This window comes from Oryzias melastigma, linkage group LG20, assembly GCF_002922805.2.
Source record: "Oryzias melastigma strain HK-1 linkage group LG20, ASM292280v2, whole genome shotgun sequence".
Taxonomy (NCBI): domain Eukaryota; kingdom Metazoa; phylum Chordata; class Actinopteri; order Beloniformes; family Adrianichthyidae; genus Oryzias; species Oryzias melastigma.
The window spans coordinates 7,156,668-7,175,059 of NC_050531.1; the positions used below are offsets into that span (position 1 = coordinate 7,156,668).

At 38.0% G+C, this 18,392-nt stretch overlaps 1 protein-coding gene across 2 annotated transcripts in view; it reads left to right on the forward strand.

Moving 5' to 3' along the window:
* Window positions 1-18,392, forward strand: part of ptprn2 (protein tyrosine phosphatase receptor type N2) — a 144,272-nt gene that overhangs the window by 121,953 nt on the left and 3,927 nt on the right. For both annotated transcript variants that reach the window (XM_024280249.2, XM_024280250.2), the window contains exons 15-21: window positions 1,431-1,504; window positions 5,071-5,148; window positions 9,296-9,415; window positions 11,155-11,321; window positions 12,972-13,025; window positions 13,939-14,003; window positions 17,710-17,783. In XM_024280249.2, the coding sequence (XP_024136017.1) occupies window positions 1,431-1,504; window positions 5,071-5,148; window positions 9,296-9,415; window positions 11,155-11,321; window positions 12,972-13,025; window positions 13,939-14,003; window positions 17,710-17,783 (632 nt within the window). The remainder of the gene's footprint in view (window positions 1-1,430; window positions 1,505-5,070; window positions 5,149-9,295; window positions 9,416-11,154; window positions 11,322-12,971; window positions 13,026-13,938; window positions 14,004-17,709; window positions 17,784-18,392) is intronic.

An 18,392-nucleotide genomic window follows, 5' to 3' on the forward strand; every position in this document is an offset into this window, starting at 1 on the left:
TTTTTTGTTTGCTATGCTAATGTTAGCATCGGTTTACAAGGAGCTGTAAGATAACAGGAGTGCATGTAAACAAATGCATCCTGGGATTATAACAACCTAAACGCGGATTTAAAGTGGAATTAAAAGACCGCTGGGAGCAATTTTACAATTGATAAAAATATAGTCGGAGTGGAACAGCCAATAGGGAGAAACTTCTCTAGCCCTTGTGGTATCCAGATGACCCAACTCTTACATTGATATGTTAACCCTCCCATGACAAGAGCGGACAGGATTTCGTGTCTGACATGAACACCAGTGACAATCAAAAAATCGAGAAAAAAAAAAAAAAGTTTAGCGTGCTGTCTTGTAGGTTCCCCACTCTTTATGTTAACGTGCCTTGAGTAGCACAAGAGCTAGATACACAAAAAACAAAAACAAAAGCACTTTGCTTCAGGGTGGGGCTACAACTCAAATGAAGGCATAACAATACTATTTTATAGTCATTTTTTTGATAGCTGTGGTCAACCTTTAAAGGCTCCAGTACTATCTGAATTGAAATACTTTAAAATTGTGATTATTTTCTTATCATCTGATGGATCTACTTTTAGTTAGTTATAAGTACTAATCTGTATTAAAACTCATTTATTTCATTTACTTATTTAATTATTTTACAGTTGATTTTTTTTAGCTCAGATACTACTAGTCTGAATAGGAACACTTATAAATTATCATTATTTATTTTTTATCTTTTTTACAACTGATGAACCAATTTTCAGTTAGTACTAATCTAAGTTAAAACACTTTTAATTTTTTTTACAGTTGTAAGATTTTTACAGCTCAGTTATCGGTATCAATCTGATTAGGAACACTAATAAATTATTATTATTTTATTTATTTTTTACAGCTGATGGACTCATTTTCATTTAGTATCAGTAATAATCTGAAATAATACACTTATTTTTTTTTACAGTTGATTAGATTTTTACAGCTCAGTTATCAGTATCAATCTGAATAGGAACACTAATAAATTATGTTTTTTTGTTTGTTTGTTTTTTTACAGTTGATGGACCTATTTTCAGCTAATTATCAGTGCTGATCTGAATTAAACGCTTTTAAATTATGTCTTGTTTTTTAAGTTGACTGACCCACTATCAATTAGCTTTGACCTTCTTAAAGCTTCTTGTCTATGATGCTTAAATTGACTTGTTTTCTTTGGTTTTATCGCACCTATTCACGACTGTAAGACAATATTTAAGTTGTCATAGTAAATAAATGAAGTTAAAAAGATATATAAAGCAAAAACGGCTAAACTAGGGTCAGATCATCTGAAAATAGTACATTTCTTGTCAATTTATTTTTGTTTTTACATTTTTAAGTTGTGTCATTCTAGAGATTAATAGCTAAATTATTTTAAAACTTTAAAGTAATAACTTGTTTCTCTCTATTTACAGATGATCATTCCAGGATCACCCTAAAAGCAGAGAATAATCATGGAAACTCAGATTACATCAATGCAAGCCCAATAGTGAGTACTGTTTGTTGTTGAATAATTTGTGTGTTTTTTTATCTAAACTAGAAGCCTCAGTGGTCTCAGTTTTCCTTCCTGAATAACAGCAACTACTCTGTTCTCATGGACACAAAAGGAGTCGTACACATTTAGTCTAATCAAATCTATTCTTCTGCAGAAAATGTTGGGTTTATGTGTGTGTGAGTGTGTGAGGGGAGTAGCAGCAGATGCAGTGGTGTGTGGATAAAAGGACAGCAATTACACCACAAATGGGACCCCTGTCTGAGTCCAACAAAACTGTGATAATTATGTCTGTCAGTGTGGCCTCTTCCCCCCTCATTAGCTGCAGGGGCAGTGCCCTACGAGTAAATACCCCGGCACTTTTTCTCCCTGAGAATGTGAGGTCAGAGAGGCAGAAGGAAGGGCTGATGTTGCCCCCCGTGAAGCACAGGAGGACATCCACACAGGAAAAAGCCTGGATAATGACAGAATGCTTGACCACGGATGATGTCCGAGATGTGCAGCATCATTAGCGGGAGGAATGCTCGGAGGAATGCGCAGACCCAGAATGCTGTCCGAGCTTCGCCGTTTCTTTGTCCCCTTTCATTCCGCGGCTCCTCCATTCCTCACCTGTTCTTCATGCTTCCGTCTCTGACTATTTTGATGAACTTGAGCCGCCATTTAGAAGCAGAGGATCAAAGCCGCACAGAGATGTTTCTCCAGGAACTGATATGACCTATTTTGGTATATGCTATGTAAGAGCGCTTTCTTTTTTCTTTACATTTAAATCATTTTTTGGAGCCTTTCTTCTTCCAGAATGGCAAAGGGAAGGACAGGCGAAGCACAGGAGGACTCTTTCATGTCTGTGCTTTAGTATTCATGCAGGGATGTCAGCAAACAGCTACAGCATGTCTGCGTCCTTGAGATTGGCGCGTTTGGCGTTTCCCTCTTATTTCTGAGGGGGAGATTTCCTTTCTTTTCTTTTGCTCAGGTGTGAAATTTCAACCAGGCGGGATGAATGGAAAACTGAGCGACTCAGTAATAACCAATCAAAGTGTTACAGGTTATTTTTTTTCCCAGGTGCGCGTGAATTTTCTCATAGGAAAAAAGAAGGGAACAAAATTTTTGGTTTGAGTTTATTTTTCCTAATATTCCCACCCTAGTATCATTTATTATACATACATTTATTTTTTCAATAAATACGGATTATGTGTGACTAAGATGAGAAACTTTTAAAACACATTCCAGCCACTAAAATTAAAATAAATGTTTCTTTTTTAAATTAAATCCCAATTTTAATAGAAGCTGTAATTTTTGCTTGTATATTTCCTTTTTAAGTCCAAGGACCTAATCCTGTTGTTCAGGATATTAAACATGAGGCTAGAAAATGATTATGGTAATATTAAAGCCATGAAGAAATGCTCTATAATTATTTTTCCGAGCGTCTGAGTCTCTGAGAGAGGCGGCTGCATTTAAGAAAAACACCAAGATGTACAAAGGAAAAAAATGAGGCAATTTTAGGTGTTTTTATGTTGTTTATCTGCATAGAAAGGTCAGTAAATATAACAAAAGCCATTAAATATGACCCATGAAGTTCACCATCACAATTACAGGCTATTATGAAAGAAAATAAAAGAATTTTATATTTATTAGGCTAAATCAAAGGTTTTATATGTCTTTATTATCATTGAAATCATTTTTGCATCTTTAGAATGTGATAAAATACCTTTCAACAACTGATCAAAGTTGGACTCACGAGCTGTTATGCCCCACCCCGACACTCGATTGGTTCTGTTGTGGTGTCGTTTGGTCTGGGGGGCAAAGATTGGCACGTTTAACTGGCAAAATTGGTGCTGAAGATGAATTTGTCCCTTATTCATTTTTCAATGAGTAACTGATTTGCAATACATGTAAAAATTACCACCAAGACTAAAAGGTCTTGAGTTCAAATCCACTTGACACTCAGTATTTAGGGGTTGAGGGGGTTAAATCACCAAATGGTTCCTCAGTGTGGCTGTGTCTGCAGCTCACCCCTCCCCCAGGAGATGGGTCAAATGCACACACAGCTAAAGTCTGGGATACACTTTATAATTACTGTTTTATATATAGCTAGTTAATAAATCATTAATACACTGCTAGTTAATGAGTTATGACAATTTGTTAAGCATTTATAAATGTGCCTCATGGATAGCCAACGGATAACTAATGTTAGTTAGCAAGTTATATATAACTTGTTAACTATATGTTAATGATTTATAACTAAGGGTGCAATTAATTAATTGATGAATCCATTTATTTTCCTAAAATGCAACAAAATCGATCCGTCTGAGGCAAATTGTTAATCGAGTCGACCTATTCCATTATAAAATCGTTTCCAAAGGAAATAAATTGATCATGAAAAATACAATTTGGATTAAGGCAGGGTATTTTTATTTTACTATAAAAGTGAGATCACATCAATCAATCACTACAGTCTAATATGTGGAAACACTTTGAAATTTACAAAGACATGGGACCGTACAGTGTGATAGAATGTTCTAATAATGTTCCTTTTGTATTATTTTGATGTGGAAAAACAACAGCGGGCGGAACTTTATAAAAACTAACATGTGAATGGATTTTTCATCAATTCTGGCGTTTGTTTGGACACATATTTAATTTACATTTTATTATCGTTAAAAAAGAAATACAAGGGATCTGGAAAACTTAACCTGCACTGTTCAGTACCAAGTATTTATCTCTGAATCGCACTGTGAAAGGTTTGGCTATAGACATCCTGGATCAGTGAATCGGATCATTCAAAATGAACCAATATCGACTATGAATCATATCGGCAACCACAAATTATGAAATGATAAATATATTTTTTAAAATGAATGATTACATCCCTTGTATTTGTAAATTAATATTGAAATTAGCAGTTTTTTTGTTTCAGAAAAAAAATTACCACAGATTACTGTTTTGTTGCATTATGTTTAGCTTATTACATGTCTTTAGCTTGGCATACCTTTAGAAATGTTCCTCAATATGTGTTCCGTGTAGAAATTCCTCATTTTTTAAAGATTTTTTACTCAAAGACAATTTTCACAAATCTTGACTTAATGAAACGAAAGTCTCCTGAGTTGATGGATATGTCTTTATTTGTTCTTTCTTGCTCCATAAAGACAGAAAAAACAAAATAGAGAAACTTTTCCAAGTCTGTTCAACTACTTTTCTGAAAAGGAAATCGGTTGGTCGTCATTGTTGTTGTGGACTGAACTAAGTTCTTCCCTTTTTATTTTGCTATTTTGTTTGCCCAGTTGGCAATATTTGATCAAAGTCTTGTGTACCATCATTCAGTGTGTTACCAGACAGTGTGTTGTTTCACCCTTTACTCTAATCAGAGCCACAGAGATGACCACATCCTGAGCAACAAAGGGTTTGGAGCACGAATGAGAGTGAATAAGAAAATCAAAGTGTTTCTTTTTCAATAGATCTCCACTCTCTGGAGCCCAGATGGAGGCTTTGATGGAAGCAGGCAGAATGTTTACATCCTCCTCGTCTTCATCCATTCACCGTGTCACTCTCTGTTTCCTCTCTCACAGATGGACCACGACCCTCGTAACCCGACTTACATCGCCGCTCAGGGCCCACTTGCATCGACTGTGGCAGACTTCTGGCAGGTACGACTCATCCGCCGCCCGTCTTTCATCTTTAGACATTTTTTTTTTTTTTTTTTTTTTTTGCTTCAATAGTGATGAGAGCTTTGAAGAATGGAGAACAAAGCTACTGTCCTGGTGACTCAGAGGTGGGCATGTTTGGCTCTCAGTGCTGGAGAGGTTTGTCCAGATTTAGGAGGATCAATAAAGTAATGAAGCAGATGAATGGGTGGCTCAGCTCGCAGATGTTTTTCATTTAGGCTGACTTTCCATTCATCATCAGTGGTTCCTGAACACTTTTACTTACAATCCACTAGTTTTCCTCAGGATCAAAGGGATCCATTATCAACTGTGCGTACAAATATGGATGCTCTGAATTGCACTAGAGTTTCAAGAAGTTATACTTCAGTCACAACTGGTAGATAGAAGCTCTCTGCAAGCGAAAAAAGGGGCCAACCTGTATGGGATATGTACTGTAGATGACCCATACAAAACTTTAAGATCGTAGACCGCTTGATGAGCTAGTAAAGCAAAAATATTCATGGGCATTGTCTTTAAATGGTGTGCTATGGTGTGTCACATAGATTGCTCTTTTCTTTTAACCCACTGAAGCCTGTGCTTTGCGCAAGTAGCCTGCTAATGCTGTTCAAGTGATAAGTGCATACTCAATGTGTGGCCTGACTGTTACTGTGACTGGTACTTGCATACTACCTGCACACACCCTGCATTCAAATTTTTTTCATAACTGTGTGTACCTTACAAATTCCATTGGCCTAGGGACCTTCAACGAGAGCTACGCTCTCTTTAAGATACACCTGTCTACGACCCGTTAGATGAGTCAACGTCCTTGTATGGGCACATGAGACTAAAGCATACCAAAAGAACAATGGTACCTCTTGTCCAGTTGTAAATAATAACTGTATGAGATAGATAACAGGTGAGGAGTTTTCTACCTGGTTTTCACTGAGCCAAAACGGGTTCTTTAGCGGTATGGTCTTGGCCAGTCAACAGGCAAACAAACCTGACAGTGGTTGGAACACGTCCAGTTAATCCCTTCTAAGAGGGAGGATTTGTTGGTCGCCTGTCAGTCAAATTATACTTTTTGTTTGTGTAAAATGTTGAGAATTTATAACAAAAATTGGATTAAAAGAATCCCCTCCTCACACAGGTGTACATTTGACTCATTGTAATTGAGTTAATTTTCACATACAGGTAAAAAAAACAAAAAGACAAAGTTCTGAACCAGATTTTCTTTAGTCATCTTAAAGGGTAACCAAACAGGGAAGTTGGAGGCTGACTCCACCCACAGCCGAAATGTGAAACTCCAGTCAGAGGGCTGAAGAACAGGACTATCATCACTGGAGATGCAGATCATGATGTGGGACTTCTGAAATGACGTGGGACTTAAATGGTTTGACCAATCACAAAATTCAAATGTAATACCTCGTTTCTACATGTAGGGGGCAGCACACCGGCGGTTTTTGACTGTATTTTCAAGAATCAAAGAAGTTTATTTTAATTTATCAAAAATTTGGCAATGACCAACAGATATAACTTTGAAATCCCATTTATACAGGTCAACAATCGAAAAACAGTTGGCGTACAGTTTAGTTATCCTTTAATGTCAATTCTGTAAAGTTGCACCTTTTTAGATTTGAGGGAAAATGAACAGACTTGCCCCTAGTGGTTACAACGGGAATTTGTTGATTTTTTTTCTTAAAAAAATAAGCTTCAAAGTGGAAGTTTACATTTTTTTATTGTTTATTGTTCATCCCAAGTTAACTATGCATACAAGCTATTTCAAAATAAAGACATAGAAGAAATTTTTAAAAAGAGAAAGTAAAGCATTAGTTCTTTTTTTAAACATTTTTGAAAACCAAACCAGCTGTTCTTTCAGAATTCTCTTTCAAGTCCCACTTCAATAATGTTTTGAGCAATTTTAAAAGCATTCCAAGTGCTCTTTTAATTATGATTATACAATTTTAATCCAAAATAACCTTTAAAAAAGTCCTTTTCTTGGACTTAGGCCGAATCCAAATTCTTCCCCTACCCCTCCAACTTCTCACTACCCCAATACTTAGTCTTCCAAATGAAGAGTTATACAAAAATTGTGTCTTCAAATTAAGATATTTCTACTTCTTGATGACATCATTAGTAGTTGCCGGTCCTTTACGCTAGCATGTAGCTGCCAGCGCTCAGAAAATACACAACAGCAGTTTTATAACTTTAAAAAGTCATTACTTACATTTAAATGTAAACCCCCACTCCTTTCCCCTAAAATAACAAGCCCGGACAGCACTAAAGCTTCAAATGCCCCTACAATTGTAGGGGTAGGGATAAACCGGAGGGGTAGGAGAAAAATTCAGATCCGGCCATAGTTTCTGCAGAGGGGCTGTAGTTCAGTAGAAGTTTGCCTCTGGGTTGTAGTGCTTGTGGCTCACTCAACATACTTTATACGTCACAAATAAGATTTGTATTTTTTCATCTGCTCCCAATTCATTATGATTTGAATAAAGAAATACTCAGAAATGCAATTTTGAGCTTAATTTTCATTATATATGTGAGAATAATTCCACAAAAACATGTTAAAATATAATTTTCATTGTTTTTAGATGTGTGTGTCTGATAAAAATTCCCTTTTTGGGCCATTTGCTGCCCTTTTTCCTCGTCCGATCACACCCTCAGGAAGTCTGATGGTATTGATTTCTCCGGGTTTGTTCCCAGGTGTATTCATTCCCGTCTCCATGCTTGTCATAGAAACCTCCCATCAATTATTGTGTTTTGTAAAACGTGCCAGCTTGTGCTAAAGCTTGACTTCAATGATGCATGGTTGCCAAATGGCATTTTTCTGCGCTAACAGGACAGCCCCACAGTAATTAGTGGACCCATCACCTCAATGTATCTCAAAGCAGGCGTGACCCGAGTGTAGAAATGTGAGGCATAGATTCTGCAGACCCTCTGCACTGGCACTTCAAGCTCAACTGCAGGTTTTTTTGTTTGTTTGTTTTCCACTGATTTTTTGTTTTTTCTCATTATTTGATTCTTGATGAATTAAAGCATTTTTTTTTTAATTTATAGAGCAGTCATGACTTTAACTCTTAACCGAAGCACACAATAAAAGAGCACAAAATTCCGCTTGACTGACAGGCTCAACATGGGTTTGTGGTTTAGCCCTTCATTATTCAGTGTGGTCAGCCTTGGATTGTGGCAGGAGAGAAAAAAAAACACCCCCTTTACCCCATTAAAAGTAAACAAACAAGGGGAAACACTGGCACTCACATGCAAATGGACTGTGCAGGGAGAAAATCTTTTTACTCCCTCCTATCTAATCCACGCCGGCCCCAGGCAGTGCTCTGAAAGGCGGCTCGACTCTAATCCTCCACTCCTCATTCCTCCATCCCCTCATCCTCTGCTCCTCCACCCATCTCCCCTCTATTACCACAGCTGTGCTGGGCCTTTGTGAGCATCCGCGTCTTCCAATTCTCAGGAAAAACTTTGGACATTCTTGAAAACTATTTAATCACTTCTTTTTTTCAGAAAAAAACAATCGGGAATGGAATGTGTGAGTACACTTTTAGCCCGCTAACTGCAAATATTTGCTAAATTATTCCAGACTAATTGGGTAATGTTACCTCACGTTATCACCTTGCCTAATCTCATCACATATTGGCACAGTTGGCACAGTTGGCGTGTAATGTGTCCACTGGGCTGGATCACAGAAGCTTGTGATTAGTGTATCGTCAAGGCCATTGTGTTTTTATAGCAATCATAAAACCTGCGTTTCCTCCTCATTTTCCTAATGGCTGCCGTGGGCCTGTACTTCTTCCCAAGGACACATTAGATTGCGATAAGATGAAATGGAGCAGCAGCGCAGTAGACGCTGTGATGTCGCCCAGACGACTGCGAGAGGGCAAAAACACGAGGTGCCCCCCTGCTGCTTCACCCAACGTTTATCATTTGTCACACACAGAGAGGTGACATTTATTCATACTTCCTGCGCCAAGATCAAGAAATCAATTTCACTCTAATGCAATTCCTCAGTGTAATATGCTGCACTGGTGGCTCAGTTCAGCTACACATTAGCGCTGTTTGATTGTCAAGCAGAAGTATACGAGCGCATTTGCTGTCTCCAGATGTGTTAGGCCGGTTTTCTGGTCTTCTCTGTGTGCAGATGGTGTGGGAGAGCGGCTGCGTCGTCGTCGTCATGCTGACGCCGCTGTGTGAAAACGGAGTTAAGCAGTGTCACCACTACTGGCCTGATGAGGGATCGGACGTCTACCACATATATGAGGTACGTTCAGGGATAAGAAATGAAACAATAAGTTACTCCTATTTCTTTTTTATCAGTTTTCTAAGGTTTGGGGAAAATCTTTGCCTTTTTTGATGACCTTTAAGCGGTTTGTTCATGCTGATTAACTAACAAATATTTACATTTGTCAACCAGTTACAAACTTTATTCATCGAAGTCAAAAACATTTAATTTCATTTTATTGTTTTACAAAAGTTTTTCTCATAAAATAGGAGTTAAACTGTCAGAGTTTAAAAAAATTCCTCCTCAAGCATCCTAGTATCAATGTATTGAAATAAGATACTTTTTTTTATTTTCAGTTTAAAAAAATGTTGATGTTTTATAGCTGTAAAAGTATTTTAGCAAAATGTTATGTTTAACAATACAAGCTGGAATAAAAACTAAGAAAGCAGGTTTTTTTAGTCTTTAGCACTGAAAAGTATCCGACGTGATGTAAATATACTCATAGTCTCAGAGTTCTAACCCATTCAGTCACAATGTATCTTCAATTTTTTATTATTTATTTCATTTAAAAACAATACATAACACCAAATTAATACTAAATTAAGTTATAACAGTTAGGAAATGTAAAGGAGCTGGAATAACAAATCTAATATTACCTGCCCCTATCGCTAAATCAACAAAAGTAAATCAAAGTATATCAAACTAAGAAAAGGATTTTTAAATAAATATTAAGCCCAACCAACATTTTAAATGAACATATAAACATACATACATACACATTTATGTAAAAAATTATCTACACAAATCCTCATTTAATCATATTTACCTACACAAGGTTCAGTGGCATTAACTACTTAAAGTTTTATGAAATATTTTTGTACATATTATCTATATTTGCTTAACATCTCACTTTAGTAATACTTTTAAAGGAATCAATTTCTTTTGTATTTTTAGTTTCTTTGTCCAGTTTATTCCATATGTTAGGATCATACACTGAAACAGATCTCCAATATCTTTGTTGTAATTCATGAATTTCTGAATATTTCATGTCCTTTTAAGTCAATATGACTTTTGTTATTTATTGATTTTAACCTGTAAATTGGTGGGTTACAATAATAGAGCCAAATGCCCCAAAACAGTTTTATTAATGCATTCAATTTGACCCAGATCAAAATAATTAAAAAAAACAGCTTAAACTGATGTAAAAGTGTTTTTTTATTATGATTATGGCATTTTTAGGCAAATATTTAAAAAAAAAACTTGTTTTCTAAGACAAAGTTTGTAGTTTATTAGAAATTCAAATTGAAGTTGTGGGCAGGACTGTTGGTATGGAAGTTAGCCTTAGCTGATATCCCATCATCCCTTTGTTTACACTCTCCTGCTAGCTTACAGCACCTTAAAACCCCAAGCTAACATTAATAGCACAACAAAAATGGCGAGCAATATTGGAGCCAGATGCTAGCTCCAGCAAGGAAAATGAAGACGTTATGCATCTATCTGTCTGTAATTGGATGCATCAGAGTGGCCTGCCAATTCCAGTAGCTGCATCACAGAAGAAAGTTTTTTTTTTTTTTTTTCATCTACTCCTGATTCATCAGGATTTAAATATTCAGATACACAGTTTTAATCTTCAATTATTTTCCATGAGAAAAATACTGCAAGAAAATGTTAAAAAAAACACGATTTTCATTGGAGTGAGTCTTCCATTTGTTTGTGAACATTGTTTAAATGTATGCATGCACAGTGTAATAAACTTTGGCATGTTTTGTATGTTGTAGGTCAATTTAGTGTCCGAGCACATCTGGTGTGAGGACTTCCTGGTGAGGAGTTTTTACCTGAAAAACTTGCAAACCAACGAGACACGCACCGTCACCCAGTTCCACTTCCTGTCCTGGATGGACCGCGGGATCCCCACCTCCGCTAGGACCTTGTTGGACTTCCGCAGGTAGAGAGGAGATCCTTTGGAAGCACATAAATCTTTAAATCTGTGCTTGTTCTTGATCACCTGCCCTAATATTCTATATTCTGTTAGCGGCTTTCTCCCCTTTTTTTGCCCGTCCTTCTTTTTGGTATCCTTGATTATGGTTGTTCTAATAAGGATTGCATTTCTGTGCTATCCCTTTCATCCTGGGCCGATCTCCCTCACTTCCCTCTAGCACATGTGATGCAGCAAATTAGCCCCGCACTGCCTGGCTTGGCTTTGGAAGAAAAGAAAAAGAACAGAATGAAAAAAAAAAAAACATAGAAAAACCACCTAATTCAAATAACCAATTAAATGAGAGCTGTTTCTGTAAAAACACAGGAGAGGGGCGGGGGGAGCTAGTGACTGAAAAACCTCGCTCTGTTTTCCATATAATGTGTTCTGGCAGAAGAGCAGCAGAAGCTCCTGTGGGAAAAGCCAGGAGGGATAGGAAAAGCCTTCCAAATGAGAATAGATGCATCTGATTTGTGGATGGAAGTCTGTCCCTCTGGTTTGTAATGCAGATGAAAGATAGCGTTATCAGAGCCGCTTGCTTTCCCCTGAACTAAATTGGACGTAGCTTGCAGTCAGGTGTTTATTCATCACCCCGGTATGTACCTAACGCCGTCCGCCGTGCTGTCGAGACCCCACATTAGGTTATTGGGCATCCCAAGCTCATCAAGCTCTCTGGTGAAGTCGGTACTTTGCGGTTGCCAGTGTCATTTTTGTGATGTTGCAGCTAGTAATATGAGCCCAGTTGCATAGTCACAAAAGTGATCATTGGAAACTGTGTCTCCTCAGCCAGGCCTGTGCACACACCGTCTCTTTCTCACCCCCCCGATTCTCTGTCTGCCCCTCCCCTCCTGTCACGCCTCCTTCCTCTGGCTTGCATGGGAACTCCAGCAATCTGTATGATGGTTAAAGATGATGTGAAAAATAACATATTGATGTAATTAAATCAAAATATAGCACAAAGTTGCATAAATAATTTGCTTTAACGCCTTAAATATGCATTGTTGAATGTTTAGTCAGCAACTACATTTCTTGCAAATAAAGGAAATAATACATAAAAAAAATGTTTTTCTTCCAAATCAGAAAATAAGTGTTCCACATCATCATGATTACATATTTAGACAACACCTACCATGAGATAAGTAGCCATTTTAGTATTTTTGGTAAAGGAAATCACTCAAAAAAAAAAGGCGGAAATTGAAAGAAAGGAGCTCTGAGTGTAGTCAGTTTCCATGGCAACGGCGGGGTGTGAAAAGGCTTGTTGGCCTTCACCGCGCCTGTGGTGTAAAACATTCATAATTGGCCCGGGTTAATGCGTCGGCGGTCGGCAATCACAACATCACACCATCACGTCCATCACCCACACGTCAAAAATGATTTACTGTCGCCGAGATGATGCTCCATTTATTTACGGCTTTCTCGCTCGGCTCGATTTTTGAAATGCGCGATTGACAGGTGGGAGCATCCTTCTCAGATTTATGCTTCTTCCTCTGGTGATCTCGGTAACCTCAGAAGTCCTTGTAGAGTTTCCTCTGATTAGCATTGTGATTAAAAAGATCTCGCATTTTCTTTTTTTATTTTCACTGGAGCAAATAACATCAACTTTTCCTTTTTTTTTTCCAGAAAGGTTAACAAGTGCTACCGGGGTCGATCTTGCCCGATAATTGTTCACTGCAGGCAAGTACAACCGTTTGATCCCTGTGACAGTGGCTGACCCTGCTGAATCGGGACAGTGTTTGTGTGTTAAGAGCGGCGAGCTATTTATTTAAACCCGCTCAGTTCATTTACTCTGGAGCTGCTGTTTACTCCACTGACTGTTTCGTATGTAAATAACACAAAGACCCTTCCATTTCCCATTTGGTTGAGTTAGTTAACCAGCCCTGATTGGTTTGCGTTAAACTCCAGGTATCTGTCTGACCACTTTTAATAGTCACATCCTGTTAAGTCATGCATGGGGCCAGTAAGCCTGTGCTCCCCCCTCTGAGGAGCAGAGTTTCTCGCAGTGGATTAATGAAGCTGTGCTGCACAGGCAACTCTCCTGTTTTATTGGCCTCGCCTTTATTAGAGAGATGTCCACGCCTTGTTTGCAATTAACATGCAGAGCCGCTGAATGGCCGGCAGGCACAAAGGGAGGCTTTTCATAAGGCTATCTCTGGAGTAATAGAAAAGCAAGGCTCTCAAAAAGCTGTTCTTGAACTGCCCCGGGCCTCTCAACCTCTCCTCTGCTCCTGAGGTGCATGCATTTAAAAGCTTTTGTCCCCAGCGTGCCTTAGAAACTAGTCCCTTCTCTCCAATAGCCAAACAACTCTCCAGACCACACATGCACTCCTGTGTAACACCACAAACCTGCAGATCTGTTCCAATATTTTCACTGGGATGTTGGGAAATGTTTGTGATTTCTGCTTTTTTTTATGCGACATGTACATTTGTATCCAAAGACTAATTTGTTTTTAAAGATACTTGACAGACTCGCAGCAGATGCAAATGTAAATGAGCAATTTGTCTCCTTATAAGAGAAACACTCTGTGATTAAAGCAGCTCACGTCGCCACCTTAATGATCTCTGCCTCTCGGTCTCTGACTCTCTGCAGTGATGGAGCTGGCAGGAGTGGGACTTACATTCTGATTGACATGGTCCTCAATAGGATGGCTAAAGGTAACAATCAATGGCTTCCCTTTCACTCTTTCTGCTTGAAGTGTTGCCCTGGCAACACGAAAGCCTTCAATTTTCCACCGAGGGTCTTGGGGAGGCATTAGAGGGTGACTTCTCCGACGCCTGGAGAGGCAGCAAAGACGGAGGCGGACGTGGAGGAAGCTGGTAGAAGTGGGGAGAGCAGAACAAAGAGAGACGGGAAATTAAAAAAGAAACCTTTCCCCACGTTAGTTATTATCTATTTAAGCAACCTTCACGCCATATTGCCTGGCTGCAGCAGCTGCTGCATGAATTTAGATAGCACATGCATGGAAATTAAATGTTTAAAAGGAAAATACATTAAAAACTGTCTGTTTGCTGCACTGGTGTAAATCAATACTTAATATTTAATGTGAACATTGTGCTTATTTAATTTAATCATTGATTTTTTTTTCTCAAAGGGGATCATGTTGGGTTTTTTTTCTCATTTTACACAATAACATTTAAACTGCAAACATTGTCACTGAAGGCTAGTTTTATTTTTTGCACTTTTGAGTTGAACCTGCAGGTGGACATTTAGCCTAGCATCAGGGGTCAGTGCAGAAAGCCACATAAAGGTTTATATAAGGAATACTATTTTATTCACATTATTGACACTTTATTCCTGCTTAATTTTTATATTTATAACAAGAAAAAACCTTGTTAATATGAAATAATCCATATTTGCTAATGCTAATCTCATTAGCACGACTGCTAGCATGCTTGAAACAGAAAGTGCACAGCTGGATGTAGGAAGATGATGACGTGAAGAGAATTCTAAAACAAAAACATTTTTAATAATATTTGAGAGCAAAAAAGGGAACACAGGCTTTATGCAAATTCATTCACTACTTAGTGCACTACACAGAGCATTCGCCATTTTGTTGGAGTCTCCAAATCCGGAAATTTCTTTAATCTTCACTACATTGTGCACCATATAATGAGTTCGGCATTTCGGCTGAATCAACGGTTATGTTCGACTCACTATATTGTGGGTTCGCCATTTCGTAGAACTGTGTAAATCTACAATTCCAAAACAAAGTCCCTAAAAATTTCCCATAATTCTCTGCAAAAAAACAGTGCTCATCCATACTCACTACACTAGCAAATATAGACCACAATGCATTGCGTTTGAACAATTTTTATGAAAAATAAATGTATTTGAATGTAATTTTTAAATAAACAACCAAAGTTTTCAACATCAGAACGCACTAGAGTCACATTTTACATCGTAAAATGATTATACTGATTAGATTTTCACTTTGTGAAATCAGGAATGCCATACTTCCTGTTTAAAAAAAAATATATATATATAGTGAGCATGGTTTTAAAAACCAGGGCACTTGATAGTTTTTTATTAGTTAGGGATTTCACTATATTTCTCACTATATTAACGAATATAGACCACAATGCATTGCAGTCAAACAGTTTTTGTAAAAAAAAAAGTTTTAAATTTAAGTTTTTAATTAACCATCAACTTTTTCATCATCAGAACACAATGCTCATATTGATTAAATTTTCCCTTTGTGAAATCGGTGACGTCATATCCACTGTTTAAAAAAAAAAAGAAAAGTAGTGAGCATGGTGTCCGAATTGCTTTTAAAATCCAGAGCACTAGAAAGTCTGACACTGCATAGTTTTTTTTTGTTGTTACGGACTAGGGTGGGAATTTGAACATAGCCTTCAAACTCAAAATCCAGCAGCCAAGAAATCTCCCAGAAATCTCTACAAAAGTTAGTGTGCATTGATGCTCTACTAGGAGGGTGAATATAGACCACAGTGCATTGCATCTGAATAATTTGCCATTAGAAAAAGTGTATATAAATGTATTTTTTATCAATTGTCTAAGTTTTATCATCAGAACAGTGTTGATTCGTAAAAAAATGGCGTTCCAACTTTGCCAAATTCATTAATCGAATTAAAAAAAAAGTAGTGATCATGTGTCCAAATTACATTACAATCTAGGGCATTAAATAGTCCTGCACTATGTATTCTTTCAGGAGTTAGAGTAGGGAGGGATATAGCCTCAGACTTTTCCTCTTGGATGCAAAAAATTTTAGTTTTGAGGCTTCTTGGCAAAGAGCAGAGACACACAGTGGCCAAATGAAGGTATAGCAGCTTTTCTACAACCTCATGTCAGCATTAAAAGCTCAGAAGACAGGATTTTTAATTCATTTTAATCCAATCATCAATAGCATCATATAAATGAAAAATAAATAAAATAAAAACTTCAGGAGGCTTTTAGAAACTTGACAGGAAGTTGTGAGGAGTTTGTTGATTTATCAGTTTATTGGAACTGTAACAGCTTTCCCTCTAAATTAATACTTTTTATGTGCTAAAAGATTGTTAATAACTCATTGAAAAGTGATTTTTGATTCTAAAGTAGTTTTGACATTTTGAACTGTGGCTAAAATGTATAAACTAACGTATAAATCAGCAACAACCAATTCATTGTTGGAGCCCTGGTTTAAAATAGGAACCAAGAAGGACTGAGGAGTGGGTGACACTCTAAACTTTTTGGGTTAATCTCTGCATCATCAAAGCAGGAGTTGTAGCTTGAGAAAAACACTCAGTCAGCACGGATAACCAGTTAACTCTCGAATTCTTTTGAGTTATCCGAGTTCTAGACGTCCATTGTTGCACCGTTCTCCATGGCTTAGCCTGCTCTTTGCCCTCTGACCTTTGGCCTTTACCCCGGCTCTCAGCGCGCCCTCCTCCTGCGACAGCGCCCCGTCAGAACGGGTTAAGGGGGGACGGCCTCCTCTAAGGCCGACTTCCCCAGCGCTCTCTGTAAAACAGTAATAAGGCTGACCCGTCCTGTTGGAGTTCAGCCGTCTCGGTGACGAATGTTCTGTTGTCCACGGTGATGAAAGCTTCTTCTCGCTTTCTTTTTAACCTTTTGTTTCCTGCAGCTGGAACCAAATGCACAAAATGTACATAAGCTTACTCTCCAAAGCTTTTTTTCTCCCCCCTTTGGTCAGAGAGCTTCTCCTCTGCTTAACTTTGGATTCAAACACATCTAAGACATGAAAGTCTTGTCGGGGAGCTGAAGTACCTACGAGTGCTAAGTCCAGCTGCGTTAAATCACGCTTTTCTTTTTTTTTAAGTCTTTCACCCACATCTCCTTCACATCCTTTCTCTGCCTCGCTTTCAAAAGCAACTTAAGCGTTCAGGGGTTTCTCTCTTCATCTCCCTTCCTCTGTGTCTTTTTCTCAAATGAGGGCCGACGCAGGGCTGAGCCGTAAATCTTAAAGCAGAATACGATTTTTTCAGATTAACATGGCAGGCGTGCAGCCTGCTCATTATAACAACTGTTGCATGGGTTAATCATCAAAATGGCTGCAGCAAATCAAATTAATAGTTGATTCTCAGATTCATGCATGCATGCAGGCACTCTCTCTTGTTGGACGTCATCTAAACCAATTTTAGAAAGCGACACTCACAGGCGCCAGAGTGCAGTGCTTTTGAATACATTATTGCAACCCCCACCACCACCCCACCCCAAAATATCTTTTTGCATATTTTATCAAGAAACAGGCCGTGGCTCCCATCCCAGCCTTTCCAGGGATGAATGTAATAATTTTCAATCGCTGTGCTGTTCCAAAGGGAACCCAGTATAAAGAGAGATTGACAGATGTGAGCTGGATTACTCCTCCGCTTTGAACTCAGTCCAATTTTCGGTCTGTTGCAGGTGCTAAAGAGATTGATATTGCCGCTACCCTGGAGCACTTGAGAGACCAGAGAGCTGGCATGGTCCAGACAAAGGTAAGGTCCCCAGCTTTGAGCGAGAAGTGGGGGTGGAGAAGGATTGGGGAAGGGGGAAGGGGCTGCAGTCATTCAGAGAGGCGATTGTCTACTTCACGCACTCAGGATTTGGAGAAATGATGGAAAACTGCATCAAGATAGGAGAAGCACTTTGTACACATTTAAGTGAACCTGAAATCTATGGTTTAAAATCAACAAAATTGTGTTTTTTATTGTGTAAACAACATCACTAGCTGTGTTTCCACTGCAAATATGCAAAAACTTAAAAAAAAAAAACTTTTTTTAATAAATGCAACTTTGATATTTGCTGATATCTTATTGTGTTGTTTAGATGTAGGATTTAACATAGCATATTTTTTTAATTAAAAACATGCTTTTGAATATGTTTTTTGTGTCAGTCAACACCGAATTTTACACTTGGTTAACTATGGTGGCCCGGAAGTGCAAATCACATCAACAAATCACTCGATGCAAAAAATTTTAAAGGCGCAATACCATTAAAAAACAACTTTTTGACCTTTTAAGTGTATTATACTTTTGATTCCTCACTATAAAGAACCCCAAAGCAGTATTTTGATTTGTTCACGCAATTCAAACCTGCGCTCTTAG